Source organism: Varroa destructor, unplaced genomic scaffold (genome assembly GCF_002443255.2).
Source record: "Varroa destructor unplaced genomic scaffold, Vdes_3.0 BEIS01000002.1, whole genome shotgun sequence".
Lineage (NCBI taxonomy): Eukaryota > Metazoa > Arthropoda > Arachnida > Mesostigmata > Varroidae > Varroa > Varroa destructor.
The window spans coordinates 26,049,923-26,068,610 of NW_019211455.1; the positions used below are offsets into that span (position 1 = coordinate 26,049,923).

The 18,688-nt window shown below is 41.1% G+C and overlaps 1 protein-coding gene across 13 annotated transcripts in view; it reads left to right on the forward strand.

The window, feature by feature from the left end:
* Positions 1–18,688, forward strand: part of cora (erythrocyte membrane protein band 4.1 like coracle) — a 65,915-nt gene that overhangs the window by 34,562 nt on the left and 12,665 nt on the right. For 12 of the 13 annotated variants that reach the window (XM_086980005.1, XM_086980006.1, XM_086980007.1 and 9 more), the window contains 5 exons: positions 12,705–13,040; positions 14,220–14,408; positions 14,660–14,892; positions 15,257–15,771; positions 16,936–16,992. In XM_086980005.1, coding sequence (XP_086836131.1) covers positions 12,864–13,040; positions 14,220–14,408; positions 14,660–14,892; positions 15,257–15,771; positions 16,936–16,992 — 1,171 coding nt within the window. In that variant the 5' untranslated portion in view covers positions 12,705–12,863. The remainder of the gene's footprint in view (positions 1–12,704; positions 13,041–14,219; positions 14,409–14,659; positions 14,893–15,256; positions 15,772–16,935; positions 16,993–18,688) is intronic. The other variant, XM_022790097.2, reaches the window with a different exon arrangement.

Here is an 18,688-nt window from a genome sequence, read left to right on the forward strand (position 1 = left end):
ATAAAAACCAATGTAAATCTTTTTCGTGCACTTATATAAGACAATATGAAATTAGACAGATAGACCTAGCAAGCAGAAACAATTTAACACTGCGGATTTTCTACTATGGCAAAAAGAAGGTCTCTTCTAGCCGGCTTGTTCTAGCTATCAGCAGGCTGAACGTTTCTGGGAGTCGATGTTTCAAAGGAATAATCTAATACTGTCGTACATCGAAGTTTTATACAAAGCGAAATACATTTAATAATGCTTTTGTTCCGCATTTAATTTTTTTTCCGAATTTATTCCGTATGCATCATTAATAGAAATTTATATAGTGTTATTAGAATTAGCAGTGACCGCTTATCCTGCAAAACATATAGTCTGATCTCTTGACTTTCTACCCACTCTAAACTTGTTCGATAAGTGCTGCCTAGTTCTGAGGAAGGCTCGATACGCTCGAATTAGTAAAAAATCAATGGGACTTGCTAGAAACAGTGCCGGAAGCTTTCTGCCCGTATCAAGTGAGATATATTGTTTGCCACATTTGAAATATTGAGCTTGGAGAAATAATGATATTCCTGAAAGGTAACGAGGAAAGCTAGCGCTTATCGATACTGGTATAGCGCGCCGTACAAAGTTCAAATCCGCGTATCAAACTCGGTAATATTTATGAACTTCTATAATATAATGTGTTTGCAGTGTTCTGCTAATCGTGACAAATAGACGTCTCAGACGTCAGTTGCTTTTTTTTTTTTTCTAGCTAGGATGGATATAAACAATCCTACATTGACTATTGAAGCACATGGTGAGTGTATCTATTTAATGCTCTTTGAAAGTGATAACAGTTTTGCCAACTTCACCGTCTGGCCTGAGTTTTGTATTTGCCTGATTTGGAGTGGATTTCAATCTGTTTATGAAACACAGATAAAGATAGAGCAACTTGTTATAGTTCTTTGTTATATGAAGTCAGAATAGTGAGGTGCTCTGTACTGCGAAGGCGGTAAAATTTTGCTTACCTTTTGCAAGAACAGTTTGGGGTCCTTTTTTTCAGTTTGTGAGCTCTCAACGACGGAGTAAAGTAGCACGACTTGCGTGGAGTTTGAATTTCGAAAGCTAAGGCGAAAACGGGGAAGCAAATAGATACAATTTTAGGAACGACGCTTAATCAGAAATGGGTAGGCAGGTAGGTAGGTAGGTAGGTAGGAGGACAAGCCGACCCAAAAATGAACGGAAAGCAGGACTAGCACGCCATAGCGCTACTGTGTTGGCTTAAAGTCCATCTATGGAATAGAATAGCATATATTGTTATGGAACCCTAAGGCAAATATACTGAGGACGTTTAAATAGGCTGCTCACTTTTCTCTTCGAACCGAAAGCTGAAGAATTTGCGTATGATTATAAGCCATGATGAGAAACATTTTCAGTCGATCATAAATATTTATATCCTCGATTTGCATGTAAACATATATGAACGATCGCCGCTTTTAATATAACGGTTATTTGTAACTTATGCGGTCTCCGTTAGAGGCGTTCGCATCAATTGTCAAACAATCGTCTGCATCTGGCGGCTAAGTCTGAGCGAAATTGAATGGGCTATCAGATCGACCCGATGAACGTATGTTTCTATTACCGGGCAGACCCGAGCAGCGTCCACTCTATTACGACTTGAAAATTCCGCAAGAGTCAATGGCGATGTAGGACACTATCTTCCTCCGCCGATCTGTCCTGTCACGTCAATTAAATCGTTGTAAATTCTCGGTACATTTTGCGCTCATAAACGTTCATATATATTCGTCTATCGTTTCTATAATAAAACAGCAATAGAATATGTAAAGTGATAAAATAGTTCTAAATACGGCTATTAGCAAAAACGAAGTCAACCTCTGAATATGAACCTAATCTTTTATCTCTTTTTACGTGAGCCAAAAACATTCTACATACAAATGTTCGACATCATTATAGAAATGTATAGATATATATGGTTTATGTGTTATCGAAATATATAAATGTTTTTGCTTCTTTTGTATTGAACAAGTGATGCGACCGAGTGACGCTTACATGTCCAGAGTGGACAAATACATACTTTTGTAAAGAACGACCAATGAACGTAACCGCAGTACGACATCGCGATTTAAAAAGGCTAGGAGAGCTCTATCTAAACAACATAGGGGGCCTTAATTGTAGCACACTGCTTGAAATAGAGTGCATACCTTTTTTTTTGCAGAGTCAGCACATTTCCTTACGATTACTATTCTAAGGCTTATCTGTTAGAGCCTACTAGGTCTTCAATCTCGTCATTAACAAGACAGTAATAATAACTGGTCCCTGTTGCAGTCGATCTAAAATTGCGAAACTATAATTTCTGTTTACTTCCATTGTGAAATAATCATAAATTAATGATATATTAAACAAGCGCGCTCATCTATAAGATGGCTTTTCATTTAGCTTCACGCTTATCTACGCCGCCATCGCTACTAATGTATATAAAGAAATGTATATATATATATATATATGGATAAAATATGACAGCCCATTCTGGATCGTGAAGCTAAGTTTGGAATAGCCAACACTGGTAACTGTATTATAAGGCGCGTGAAGGGCTATAGTTCTCCTTGAATCGACGTAGTCTGTAGGGCTTCCTTTAATGACTCGTACGACTTAGCTAGTTTCATCACCTTAGTCCCCGCAATTGCGCAGATAATAGCGTGGTTACCTGCCAAACTTAGAAATTTTTGGCGGCCCAAATTTTAATCCGAGCGTAGAGAAACTTCGTGTCCAGCTGGGAGCCAGCCGTTTGAACTATTGCCTGACGTCTTAAGAAAATTTTAACGTAAAAATTGTATGAATATGGATATATTTTTTCATAGCTTTACTTTATACTTGACTTACAGAGTATCTGAGTAGTATTTTCCATATACATTGGTCATAGAGAGCAAATATACCTTACATCACATGCATACACAATAAGTATTTGCATGTGGGCAAGACCTTTTCGGACGACAGAAGGTCATTGGCATTGATCTATTATTATTGTTTTTTGAGAAATGTATGAGTTTTTTTCTATTTGAGGGCAACACCATCTGCGCTACCTCCGCGGACGGTGACGTTTCCTGTCCTCGATCGTAGTCAATAATGCTACCAACAAACAGAATATAATACTTCGACTACGTTAGAAACGCGAAATAACGATACGGCTAACTGTGTCCTTTTCGTTGCCCGTTCTCGGGAAGCGCAAACAAACTGCGACTGCAACAGCAGCGACTCTGGTATCTTTTATTCGATATGAGTAATCTACCAATTTAATTTGCCCCCTGTTACCAGCGCTGCCTATCAGTAGCCGCCCTGCTGTAGAAGTTGTGCCGTCAGCGTAAGGGATACGTTTGTCTCTCTATCTGTTCGTTCCTTAAAGCTGTTTGATAGAAATCGTTTCACCGTGTAGGTGAACAGCGAGCATAGGGCGGGCACGTCGTCACCCGAACCGTTTGCCATCACTATGACCACCAGCATCATTGTCATCGAATAACGTATGAGTGGATTCTTTTACGTGTGCTTATGTTGGCCTGCTTGCTCGAGACTGGAGGAGACTAATGGCGTATGCTGGCTAAGGCTTGTTGACAGACAAATGAGGGTGAGTCCCTTCCGCCGTCACTGACGCCAAGAAAAAACAAGAGTTAGCAACCGGCGATACAATTCACGCTGTGTCTGTGAATGGTAACTGGTAAGAAGATCGCCGCGGACCTAAAGGCAAAAGCAACGACAGATGAACATCTAGGGCAGCACCAGCAGTTTTTGCTGCTGATAAACAGTCATTCACGATCGCTGACATACCTCGATAATGTTGTGTTTCGGTGTTATGCTATGGAAACGGAAAGACGACATCGATACAAGACGCGTTCGATCAGCCAAACAAGCTACCAGCAAACAGCTAATTGATAACTGAAAAATGAAATCATAAACGAGAAACAAATTTACAGTGCTAACCGTTGCGGCACACACGATCTATTGTGCGTTTGGTGGTGAGAAGAATGTTAGCTAGTAAATAGTATAGGGTTATTAAAGACAAGGGGAATTAAAGACGAGCCACACCACAACGGAAGGCGGATGTCACAAAACAATAGCGTCATCACGGGTTATCGCTAATGACCAAGTAAAAACAATGTTAAATAAACCTTTGCCTTACTGTAGCAGCTACGATTTTAGAACGAGGGGCAGTAAAACATGGGGGCTCAACCTCGTTCCAGATCATGCCGTATACGTTTTCAAGCAAACGACAGTGGTGCGGCTCTTAATCGGTTCTTTAATAAGAAAAATCTTGAAATACAGGCAACATGTCGGCTGTGTCGCTGCCATTCCAGGTAGTGTAATTCATTTCCAGGTGAAGATCAAGATCTTGGTTAGCGTTTAGCCTCGGCTAAAAACAGACATAAGTAAAAATTAAAAAAGGTAAGGTTCCATAGGGAATTGGAAAAGACGATGTTTCCAGTCGTATCAAGTCTTGGGTCGATGCTGTGGACTACACTGCGAAGACCCTAGTTAAAGCAGACTGGGGTCGCTCGCTCAACGTCATCCCATCAACGTCCTATTCTGCACGGCCTCTAGTAGCCTTCTCATCAGCTTATTCAATGCGTTCAAATAAATTAGAATGATTTTGCCCAAAGGCCAATCAAAATACCGTCTATGTCGACTTTCTGCTGCGTGCCACACTTTTTCATTTTACAGGGCCGAACTATACGAAAAATTTGCCGTAAGTTAGATTTAAAAAAATGTGAGATGGCAGGACGTGTGGTAGGCTCAAGGGACGTGAGCCACGTATATGGATAATGAAAAGAAAGCTGCACTTATAAATTATCGCAAGCGGTAAACAATCCGACGATTTAACGAACGGTCATTTATTAGACCACCAATTTTAGATACGGGATGAAAACAATTTACGAGTTCCCCTATATAATATAGTAATAATTGACTCATGAGCTACTGATGATAAATTACTTCAATTATTCGCTTGTGCCAGCGGATCTTCTATCGATAATTTTCGATAGGTAGATACTTTGTCGAATCGTTTTGCTTTTGAATGAACCTTTACTCCGGCCTAAATATAATCCTCTAGCCATTTGGGGGTTCGTTGTGAATCTGCAAGCGAACAACAGCTATCTCGCAGACGATAACGTACGTAGCATCTAAACGTATATAAACAGCGTGGTCTCAGTTCAGAGTCCGGTGTATATACACTTCGTTTAGTGCCGAGAGCCAGGTATCTGTCGGTTTAAGTACCGGATATAAAACATTTCTCGAATAGACAATGGCTATGCAGTGCCATCGTTGTATGCTGAAAGTTACATTGCTCTTAGGTAGCAGCCCTTCGTACAGCACCCCCTCGTCGAACAAAAGCTACCATGGGCTCAATAATCGTCATCGATTGAATCACTAACATCGACTGTTTCTTACATTACACGCGCAGTCAGGAAGGTAGATCTACGGTATAAAAAGAGCTTCATTTACTACTTCTAGAACTAGTAACGCGATAGCAAATCGAGTTCCTGCTCGCCTTCGCTCATCTAAGTTGCTTCTTTTCTGGATCCTTGTTGGGTGAATGCTCAAGCTGAGATGTATCAAGTGCCTTTGCTGTGGTAGACTGTATCGCAGTGGCCACAGCATTGTTTGATAGATCTAAAGGCTTAAGGCCGTTTTTGAAACTCTTATTGTTGCTACTGACGCTATTGCGTTCTGCTGAGACGGTCGTGCCTTCCGCCTTGAGTGGTGGAGTGGATCGGGCGTTATGTTCCGGCGTGCGCCTCTGCCATGTTCGCGTCCCGACTGAGTCAGAGACAGACAATGCATTCAAACAAGACGAACTGCCCTTGGTTCGGTCTTTTCGCCTCTTTACCGTACATTTATATGCAGATGTGTCTGATTGGATGCATAGTAGCTGAAACAAACAATTTATCTCTGCGTACGATATATACTATAGAGCTTCGACTTGTTGCGTTAATATCGTTAGCTTCCCTGCCAGTACGCCAAGAAAAACAGACGACCACCTCTTATCGTTTCTAATAATTGATGTTTGTATTCGTCGTGCTTTCAATAGCCGAGTTGTCTAGCCTAGTGTTAAATAGGAGATACAGATGGTGTGGCTGATTGTTCATTCGACATGGCAATAACGTATATACCTAAAAGTATGTATGTGATTACGGATCGTTGTATAACGTCGAAGCCTCACTTGTCGTACGGACTCCTACTCCAAATTCAGATACAGTTATTCGAGCCCCTTTCGCCATAATGACATGGTCATAACTATCCCGGCCCCGACCCTTGAATGCGTTGCTGATCCTAATAGCCGCTGTTCGCTATACGTTTTATAGGTTGCGCTTTCCCAGGGCATATGGCATTCTGATTCTAGGTAGCGGGAGGCAGTGGCCTGATGTTCATACTATTTAAATGTGATCGCATTTTAGGCTGACATAAGTAACTGAAAACACCACTGAATCTCTGTTTCGGAACTTTTTCTTGACATTTTAGCTGTGGAACACTCTAGCTAGAACACATACAGGTAGCCAGAAAATACGATAGCACACGATAGTCTCGAAGGGTACTTAAACTTCGGTATGTAGAGAAGTAGTGCGAGCTATCGGAATACGCGTGCCTACTGCCGCTGAACCGTGAAAATCATGATACGTCAACGTAAAGCATGCAGTAGTAACAGACAGAATCAATCCTGGCAAGGTTACGAAAACTTCGCCAAGCTTAATTGTGCCTCACTTGTCATGCGTGTGCAGAAACTAAAAGCAAAGTTATCAAAGGGTGTACCTCGTTTCCAATATGAATTAATAGAATAATCTAATTCAAATATCGTGAGTTATTTCTGCATTTGTCGTGGGGATTAAGGCGGGCGACGTTAAGGACATCCATATTTACGTCAGGAAATTGTGTCGAAATAGATCTACAGGAAGCTCTCTGACTCGGAGAGAAAGAAAAAAAGCTTTTTTCCATACCCCTACTCAGTCTTATGTTAATGTCGTTTGTCGACTTACTGAAACAACAAGAAATAATCAAAGAAAAACATGACATACATCAGCGGTCATGTTTTGGCGTCGACTTACTTTAGTAAGTTGAAACGCCTACATCTACGCGTCATCTTGTTGCGCAGTTACTATCCAATTGAGCTCAGTAATGTTTGATATTACTGAATGTTGCAGTGCAGTGCAGTCTACCTGTTTGTTGATATTTTTACTTTGACGGTTTAATGAGCAGATTAACCAATGAGTTTCTAAGATCTACTTTGCCCTATATATGATCTTAGCCTAGTTTCGTAGATAATTACATTACAGGATTAGCCTCATCACGTTTTACGGTGGCAACGTGTATTAAGAGAGCTGACGGAGCCATTGTTGTGGTACCTACTTGCCCTCAGCTTTCAGCGGTGTTTCGAGTCCTCCTGATATACCAGCCGAAAAAGTAGAATAAACAGTAAGCTTGAGATCACAAGATACGAATGCTCTAACACAGATAGAGGGTTTGCTGCTGGTCGTTGTGGCCCACTCCGCTTTATAGAGAATTGGGCAGATACAGACCCATAGGACCATGGTGATGAAAGTAACGAGCTGGTTCCTGATCTCGGCCAAGCGCCCAAACCCCATAATTTGGGAAATGACAAATGAGCGCCATTTTTGTAGAGTACTTTTTGCTATCTATACCCGGGCCTTCAACTATCGACTTCGTGAAAGGCTGAAGAGTGCGCAGGGTGAAGATGGGGCATCAGGCGATGCTAAGCTCGGCCGGTCAGGCCATCTCCCATATGCTGTCCAATTGATTACGAGAAGGGATTTGGTCGAGTCAATTTTAAAGGATCTGCCCCGCGGAAGCGAATAGTTAATGGATGAAATCACTGTCTACTGGTAAGCTTATAAGTCAATGGTTGGGGGAATCAGAGCGGCTAACGGAGACGACAGCGAGTAGACACTCAAAAAAAGTTGCTTAAGAGATCTGGTGAAGTGGCGCCAATTTTCCAATAATTTTAGAGCATATTGTCGATATTGATGACTTTGATTTGAAATTAAACAATTACTGCTAAAATTGTATGGGAGCGACAACAATAACGGTGGAACATTAAATAGGAATATCATGTTGTTGTCTAGCCGAGTATAAGTTGTACAAATCCTGTTAGATATAATGCTAGAAGCATTTTGTTGTCGTGGCCTGTTAAATTTCTTTGATAGCCGTATTTCTACAAATATTATGGACAACTCAGCTCATTAGCGTCCAGTATCTTCGGCTTTCGCATGAACGCTCTGGACGACGTTTCTACTAGGCGAATTCTTCTCTGAAACGACGACATTATATATATATATATATATATATATATAGATGCCTGTACAATCTTCATTAGTACACTTCAGCTTTTAGTGTGCCTGTACACCCATTCGGCTAGGGGTTCTCGAGACGCATACGCCTTTATTTGTGATTGGAAAGGCTGTATAAAGAAAAGAGCGCGGATACGAACAAATGCGTGTTTCAGTGCCATTGACGCCCGTGGGTCCGCGGGTATATTTTGGATGGACTGTTGGTTGCCTACTTTTATAAGGTTGATTTATTTGCGTCTCGTTACGTACTGCCGCGGCAATACTATACTGCTACGACTACTCGTCGTGCTTTAGCCCCCATTGTACAAAAGCATGTGTGGTAAAGCGTAACGAAGAACAGCCTTCATTTATGATAATAGTTTCAATGATTAGATGTATAGTTATTGGCAGTTATAATAATAGTATACGTACTACAATGGTAGCAGTCAGCGGATGGATAGAAAAGGGGTAATTAGATTTATTATGATTATTATTATGGTCCAAATTGCGAAAATAACGCATAGTTTTTGTTATAACGACTTCAGAAACAACTGCTTTTTGCTGTAAATACTAAAATAACGCATGATATATATATATATATATATATATATATATATATATAAGCGCTAGTTGGAAAAATTCTTTTGGGAAAAGTACTACATATGATAAAAAAAAGGTGATATCTAGTTAAGGTCGCTGGTCCTCGTTTCCTTGTGAAGTCTCTTTACTGAACATGGCGGAATGACTAGGTTCTTTTTTGTAACTATCTTCAAAGCGGTTTTCGGATCCGGCCCGCTCCATGCGACAGGGTACATACAGCGGCAAATTCGAGTGCTGCCAGCGTAATATAGAACGCAGTTGAGCTCCCGGTTGGCTGAGGAAGATGACATTTGAGCGTTTGAGAATTTGCTTGAAGCCAAAGTCGCAGTGACTCCAAAGGCATTGAGTCCAATGAGCTTCTCCTAATCCTAGACCTCCCCTTCTGGGTTGCGGATCAAGGTGGGGCGCTATGGAAACCAAGGCCTTTCGGCTTTCGGTAACTTGCTGGATGAAGCTTTTCTACAGTATAGTAGTAGCACTACATAGGATGAGAGAAAAGAGCCTTGTGCTGCATGAAATTGCCCGAAAACGGGTCAAGAAGATCGCTGCAGCTGGGCAAGGAAACACAAGCATAGATGCATACATACTATAACGAGCCTCCGGTGCTTACAATGTTGATGTAAACTAAACAACCGGCACACGCAGAAAAATACGTACGACATAATCGCTTTGCACACGTTTCTAACACATTTTGGTCGTACTCTATTTTAGTCACTAAGTGCACGCACGAAACTTCAACGGGCTGTCTGTAGCGGATTTAGGCTTATCATTGCGTTTTTTTTTATATGTTTGTATATTTGTAGTAGATGCGCAAATTTCGTATCATTACAGAGATACACAAATTGGGCTTTATTACTTTAATACAATCAATTCTGTTTGATCATATCGTTGTCGATTACGTCAGTTTCTTTGTGTATATATTTTTGCGTAAGGCTCCTTTAAATGAAGGGAAACAGGTTGAAAATTGTTTTTCGTATGAGCTACGCATGTTGTTGATATATTTTTAGCTGTTTGATCAGTGAAGAACCTTGTCTATGGTATCGCATAGTAATAGTTGCTCTAGGTGTAGGTAACCACTGGGGGAACAGGAAACACCAGCAGCGAAGCCGTCACTTCCATACATACACACATCCATCTATCCAACTTCATAACCACGAAGCGGTTTAGAGCAGAACATTGGGAAATGGCAAGCCTGTGGCAAGACAATTGCCCTAATAAGCTTCTTTGCCTCATGTCGTCGTCATCGTCACTTTCTTTCAATGTCCACTGCCACTTTCCGCCGATTCCTCATTCGTTGGCCAATATTTTTAGTAAATCTCACTGTCTACATGGTACTATCTACCCGTTAGGCTCATCTGCTCTACAGTTTAAAGTCAGCTGGTCATGCATGCGTGCACTTTTGGCGCATCTTGATACCATGCAAATCGAGACTAGGCGACCATTCGAAGAGACTACGCAAAGGAGTGTATGTTCGTCGACACTGAGAAGGTGCACGAGAGCTAAGGGACTTAAGAGGTGGCTTGCTGTTAGTAACGATGGCGCCTGTAACAGAACGGGTATTCGGCTAGATGTCTTTGGCCAATCGGTTTTACAGATGTTCTCTCAGGGTTACTCACCTCTGGCCTCTCTATATGCCTGTTTATCAAATAGCTCACTTAGCTTTCCTTTGCTGTCCGTTACCTGCCAGCCGTTTCTTTTCTGATGGTAACATGGGGTTCGACCTGACCGCCGCCAATACGATTTTCTGTTCTTCTACGTATGTATAGATGATGGTGCTTCCAAAATGCTCCCATCGAACCATACGCACTCTTCCTTCTCGAATTTGTAGTACGCTTACTATGTCGATCTCGTCCCGGCGCGCATCTGTGTCTCGAGAATCATCCCTATAGCGACGACGTGGGTGCGCGTTCTCTACCCGTAGCTTTCGTGTGTTTTACTGCAGTCACCAGAGCCCTCATTTTCCATAATTGGTAGTATACGTGCGTTTACCTATTGGTAACCACCTATTGGCAATTGCCGTGGGTGGCATAGTTTGAACAGGGGGCAATTCCTCCCTGCCTTCAGGTTCATATGTACTGTGGCTAGGTACTTTTACACCAGCCGAGTTCCTCTTACCGATTTTTGCAACCACCTTCTTGTCTACATAGGCTGCTTGCTAGCCTCGTGGAGTCCGAAATGGTCTGAACTTGTCTAGAGAGCAGGCGGAAGCGGGTGAAGTTGGCTAGTGACTCCACCCTACCTTTTGGGGGACTCCCGGACCCTTAAAGGGACGCACGACGTTCGTGTTTAGAGAGCACGGCTCAGAACAGTGTGGGATAATGGTGGGGGAAAGAAACGTATGAAAGCACTGGCACTAGCCATGTGTATACGTGTTTACCTATATGTGCTGATAAGGGGACAAAGGAATGAAGCACATTTTGAACAGAGACAAAAAACGTCCCATTACGTCTTTATGCCTTCGTGTGTGCCTGTTGAGTGGGAGAATTTGCATTAACGCTGCCGTTCGTTGTCAGTGTTGCTGCTACAGATGCGACCACAACAAACAGACCCCAGCGGTCAGAATTGAAAAAAAAAATGCGTTGCATATGTACTATCAACTTTGTATATACACAGATCACAGACATATTTAAATGTCTGCTATTTAAGCAAGCTGTACATGTAGACGTAACACTATACACAGGAACCAGTAGAGAATGCCGTTTTACTATGGACTTAAGTCGGGAGATTGAGCTGATCGACCGTTTCTACAAGAACGATTGTCGTAAAACACAACTTATGATACCATCGTACAGTGCAATGTGGGAATGTTTTATCTTTTTGAGGAGCCATTTTGAGGAAAGGTTTAAGATGAATGAATCTGTATTTGCTGCCCCGTATTTGGTAGACTGCCGGAAGAAATCGTCGATGTAGTAGCTAAGGACAGGGTTGGAAATATGAACACTTTCATTTTTAATTGATGGGAACACTTGAGTCTGCCGTAAACTACTCGGCTTGTGCCGGAAGAAAAGCGTAGTGACCGGCCCTATAAGGTTTAGCCAATTTAGGACCTGCGAGCTATAGACCATACAAAATGGTATACGTTTGCCAAATGGGCCGAAGGCAGCTGCTAGGCAGCCTTCATTCGATTAATTCGTACCGTTATTGACCAGACTAGTAAACCACCAAAGGTACCGCATATATATATATATATATATACATACATACATAGACAAAATAATCTGTTTTAATTATAATGTCTTAATAAAGTTATGGCTATTTAGACATAAAAGCGCTAAATGCAAAGGTATTCACTTTGGATATATATATATATATATATAAGCTGAGTTTGAGTCTAAGTAAGTTGCAAGTGGGCTTGTGTCTGAGCAATGTGACGTAACGCACATTTCTATCAGAATTTTTAAAGCTTATTCGCATGTATACTGCATTAACTTAAATCTGACTAATGAAGTTACACAGCCTGCGAAAAAAAAAAAAGCTGTAATGTTGTCTTGTTTGCCGTAGTGATTATACGATCATTCTAAAACATAAATGAGAATCTTGCATATGAGCAAGAATACTCTAACATTGTGTAAGTCTAGAAATATATAGCTCGTACAGACGCTAATTGAAAGTTTAAAGCGACCATTGAGAGCCGCCCAATAAAATATTAGGATTTGTTATAAGAATTAATAGTACTGCATCTTTGGAGTCTGTTGACAAGCTATGTTATGAAAAAATGTGCCTGTAAACATAAAGAACAATCATAATAATTTAGAACGCTTTCCCTTTTCGGCCTGTCGATTCTTACAGATGGTGAAGTGGATGACTTGACCGTGAAGCCAGTCCGGTTGAGGTACGGTTCGTCGTTGGTTGCTTAGAAGTGAGCGGAGCTCTGGCAAAACGAGAACCTCGGAGTCTCGCAGGGAACTCATAGATACTCACGACGTAGCGGTATTTGGCTGTTCCGAAATGGCAGAAGACAACGACGAAAACGGCCGAACGACCCCCGCCTCCATACGCAAGGGGAAGCCGGGTGGAAAGATGAATCCGTCCCCGAAGAAAGGCCAGTGCGTAACCTGCACTGTGCGACTCCTGGACGGAACCGACTTCGAAGAGCAATTCGACAAAAAAGCTAAGGGACAACAGGTTAGAAGGCCTCATCGAGAGACGTAAAGTTTGCTTTGTCCATATACCTTCTGCTAGTCGAAACAAAAAGAATCAATAATGACTAGCAAGTCATATCAAGCACGTGTACGGGATTCAAACAAAATTTGCTGATAGCCATAGGTAGATTTACAGTATACCCCGATATATCTGTACACAAATACTATGTGCTCGGCGTAGTTTATGCTGTGTTCAATAGTATGTCCTTCGCCGCATGCCGCGACTTCGACTCTGGCTATGGTTACTACAAGCGATGACAGTATACCTCTCTGTTGAAGTTTACTATACATGGAGACCTTATAGCTGTATATCGCGTTATCATTTTATTTTTTGATGCCCTGCACACGAGTGCATTTACAGGACACATTATGGCACATATAAACTGAACACTAACATTATTGGATTGTAGTGTTGAGTTATAAATCGATAGTGGTTAAGATTCTTCTTACCCTAGATAGATTCTGTTGTCCCTTTTAGAACGTAACCTGGGTAGGCTTAGGCATATTCATTGATATTGCATCGTATTGCCAGTACTTTGAATGAATCCACTGAGACTAAGCTGCTAAACGGTAAACATGGCATGGCATGTTCTACCTTCCCGTCTACTACACTTGTCTGCAGAGATTTGTCTACTCGACGACTGGCAAATTGAGTATGTTATGTGTCTGTCGGTTTACCACAGATTCTGAATACGATTCGAGCTGATGTTTCGTTATTCTTTTCAGTTTTTTTTTTTTTTTTTTTTTTCATATTCACAGTTCAGGCAATTTGTAACTAACACCCCAGAAACGAATGTTGTCTTTCCCATAGGAAAATCAAATGCTCAGTGATTCGAGATCGAATAGATGGGTCTTTATGCGGCTCGCAAAGAGTCCTATGAGATGCAGTGGAGGGTCCACGATAAGGGTTAATTTCTAAGAGTAAAGATCCATCAGAATGGCTTGCTTCTGGCTTAGATGTCTAAAGCAATGAATCTCAGGTTTAGATAAGAAACTTAGCAGTTACAATATAGCTGCCAAGTTTTATGAGATGTTCACGCTAAATCACTTTCGTCGTTATCTCATCTCATTTTTTTTTTTACTCTAACGAAAACCTACTACATCCTGTGTTAAGTAAATCGACTAGCTCTCTAATTGTTGTTATTTCGTGTTTCCTTTACAGGTTTTCGATATGGTCTGCGAATCTCTGAATCTTCTAGAAAAAGACTACTTTGGCTTAACGTATAGAGATGCGGAGGATATCCGAAACTGGGTTAATCTGGAAAAGAGAGTTGCAAAACAACTCAAGACCAGTCCCTGGATGCTAAACTTTGAAGTCAAATTTTATCCCCCCGACCCATCCCAGTTACAGGTGGGTTTCATTGCTGAATTAAATATATATTATAAATTTATGAGTTTAGGAAAAGTAACCAGGCTCATTTCAAATAATGCAATACTATCGATGCGCCTGTAAAACAAGTCGTATGAGCCTAATAGCAAAGAAGACTCTATTTTTCTCGTTTCGACCATTAATACCCTTGTATAACTATAATACCCTTGCTGAATTGTTTATACCATCTCATCTAAATGTGTTGCGTTCGTGCTTATCGTTTCATTTTTTAGGAGGACATCACGCGGTATCATCTATGTCTGCAGGTTCGGGAAGACATTTTTTCGGGGAAGCTTCCATGCTCCTTTGTGACGCACGCCTTACTTGGTTCATGCCTCGTGCAGGCTGAGCTCGGCGATTACGATCCAGATGAAATGGGATCTGACTATCTTTCGTCATTCCGTTTAGCTCCCAATCAAACACCCGAACTCGAGGAGAAGATTGTGGAATTACATCGTCAACACAAGTACGCTCACTAGTTTATTGGTTTGCTTGCCCCGTTTGACCGCTAATCGGGAGGGCATTTAGTGTTACCATGTTAATCTTTGGGGCTTGGTACAAACGCGTTATAATTGGAATCGACGCTGCCGACAAACGTTCATTATAGTAGTTTTCCTTTAAATGGTAACGTTGCGAACACTGCCGGATTGACTATTGATTATGTGACTGGAAGTTGAAGTAATAAAAGTGATCAACGCTAATCGCAAATGGAGCATATTAGGTATTATTTTTAACGAGTGAAAAAATCATAGATAATGTATCTGTTATAAAAAAAAGCATGAAAACATTGGAATATAATAAAAATGTGTGTTGTATTTTTTTCTACTTAGGGGCCAAACACCAGCCGAAGCAGAGCTACATTATTTAGATAATGCACGAAAGCTGGCAATGTACGGTGTGGACCTGCATCCGGCAAAAGACTTCGAGGGCGTTGACATCATGCTTGGGGTGTGTTCTTCCGATCTATTAATCTACCGAGACCGGCTACGAATTAACCGTTTTGCCTGGCCAAAAATTCTGAAGATCTCCTATAAACGGAATAACTTCTATATAAAGATTCGGCCAGGTGAATTCGAGCAGTTCGAAAGCACGATTGGCTTCAAGCTGGCCAATCATCGTGCGGCCAAACGGCTATGGAAAACCTGCGTTGAGCATCACACTTTCTTCCGATTGATGTCTCCTGAACCCCCACCTAAACAGCGTCTATTGTTACCCCGACTTGGATCTAAGTTCCGCTATTCGGGCCGAACGCAATACCAGACGCGGATTTCTCAGATCGATCGACCGCCACCATCATTCGAAAGGACTCTGTCCAACAAGCGTTTCTCCTCCAGAAGCATGGACCGTACGTATCGATGACAGAAACAACGCGGTTCTAGCAATAATGGCTTTATATTTCTATCGCTCATGCATCACTACCTCATCCCGCGCTTATACGTGGTCTTCTTTCAGTCCTCCAAGACAAAAATCCGCCCACCTTGGCTTTGACGTTTTCCACAATACGGCTACTAGGCAAACAAACATTTTTCGTAGATATTTAGACACAATCGATTCATTTACGGAAATATTTATGCATGCAGTGTATCGTTGTGTTAATGTCGTTTGGCCTCGTTTATACGGCGACATTACAGCACAATGATTCCGATTATTATATAATAATTATTATATAATAAACGAAGATAGCCATCCGAGCATGTTACCTTGTGATATGATACACTATATCAACTGCTTTTGTTTGTAATACCGACGTGTTTACGTTTGCGATGTGTAACTTCCGTAAGCTCTGCCGTTGCTAGAGGTATCGTTTAACAAATACAAAAATATATCATATTTTTGCCTCCCCTTGACGCTGAACGCCCTCTGAATAACTGCGTTGCTATGCTAAGTTTGCACGAAGGCACAAGATCAACATGCAACGAAGATTATATATAGAACATTTCTTGTTGTTTTTCCGTGGTACGCGACTCAGAGTGATAGTAATCATGTCTTCCTTAGCTTACCTAAAGGTCCTGTATAGCTTTTACGAGTCACAATGATGAAGAGTTTTATGATCAGCCACAGGATTCGCTGTTTATTTGCTCATTTTTAGCTAGACTAGTGCCTTCTAGATGATGGCTTCATTTCCCTAAATTGTTAAATATGATTATTATAACACAATTATACTCATAATAGAGAATGTCAGAAGGTTAGGTTAGGTTTCGGTGGGCTCGGAACCGGTGATGAGATGATTTTCATTCGTTCTTTCCAATTCGATGTTGACCGTTGCTTTTCTACTGTTACATAATAAATCAATTCCTATAGCAACAATTTCCCTTGCTCGTCATCGCAATTGGCTCTCATTCGATGTTGTGCTTCATTACGTTATGTTTTGTTTCGGTGTTTGTACGGATGCACCTGTTCGTTGTGTGGACGCCGTCATTTCTGTGTGGTATCGCGTACTGCTGTTCCCGAATGCACTATATCGTTACGGTGTGCTCTATCTGTCTATCCTCACAACGTCCGATTTCAGCGCTGAGTTATTCTTCCAGCCGGGATAGACTTTCTGATGGAAGGACAGTTCCAGCAGGTAAGACTTCGCTCTCTCGCTATACCACATCACGTACCTTGTCATACCGTCATGCATCCATACAAGGCGTGACAGTTGTTGGGTTCAGGGCAAAGTACGATACACATTGTAAAAATAAGCTATACTAAAGAACGTTTTTCTTCTCGTCCGCTTCACAATAAATTAGTCTTTTTTTTTTTTTATGCGAAACCTTTATAGGACGACTTCGTTTTTCTGCGCTGCTTTTTGCAGGGCTTTTAGCTTTAAAGGTCATATATTTCGACGCATAGCAGTTAGTCTCTTGCCAAGTTAACTTCAGAAATAGTTCCCGCTGTTAGTTTCTGTCCTACATAAAACACAATTCGGACATCTGATCCGAACATGTTTAGCTATGCGAATTTTACGATAAGAAGTCTCTATTAAATTTCTGTATCTTGTGACTATTAGTAATTACCGAAGAGACAGGTGAGAACAGCCTGAACGAGTTTATCGCCTCTTGGTGAGTCTAGTTCTACCATTGAACACTATAGACACTTGACAAATAAGTGTAGACAAAAAAAAGAACTGGGTAATATCACGTTTTTTTCGCTCCTGCTATCAGCATTAGTTAGGTAGTTTTGTCATGTATCATCGCATAGTCGTTTCCTATATTTGTTGTATCGTATTTGCCTCCTTATGTAGTCGTTACGATGCCCTACTCGATTTAACATATCTGCACAAAATGTCAACTCACTATTTTCTTTCTAAAGGCATTCGTGTATGCATATGTAATCAATACATGTTGTTTTTTCATTGTTAATGTTTTCTTCGCTCTGTGTCGTTATGGTAACCATCTCCAAATATGCTTCAATTATCGCTAAATAAATCAAGTAAATATCAACGTACTGTCCCCTGTTTATGTTAGTTGATTGTTTCTTAACGTTTCAATATGATGTTTTTGCTTTTACGCAATGTTGGTGACGGGCGCTGTTTATTGTTGATGACGTACGAAACAAATCAATGATCAGTTGTGATATAGGACGTTCAAGTAGGAAAAGGTCATAGGCGCATTCACAATGAGAAAAATGAATCGAACCCATTGTGTTCAACGTTAGTGATTACGTATGTAGTTCTATCTAGAAGGACAAATGATATTGGACAAGTGTTGCCCCATAGCTACCGGAAGGTACTTACAGACGGAAAAAAAAATTTCTTGATGATAAATTTAACAAGAAATGATCACTTGCTCGGTCATTTCGTGACACGAGGTCCGGTGGAACTCCTTTCGCTGGACAACTTCTTGACAGCTTGTCTTACCTCAAACATTATTGAAATGGGCCTGCTGGTTAGCTGTCAATCGATATTAATTACCTAGATACATTGACAATATTCTTTAATGGTGCTTTTATTGAATGAATTTCTCTTCTCGTCTATATTAATCTATTTTCTAAACGAGCCTTCATCTGCTAGTCATTAACCGTTTCTTACCATTTTTGTTATTGTTCTAATCTGTATTAGTACTGTGCTCTTTGCCAAACCGGAGTTTCTCTCCAATTGCCACGTAATCCTCATAGTTCTGGTCTGACTCGGCCCTATCCAGGCTAAATAACATCCTCTACTCTCAACACTAGATGCTTTAGTAGGAAATCGTCGATTATTATACCTGCCATATTTTTGGAGGTCCAGTACATTGGTCCTTGCTTGAACGAGCCAATAACGTCCTGTCAAGCTGCATTTG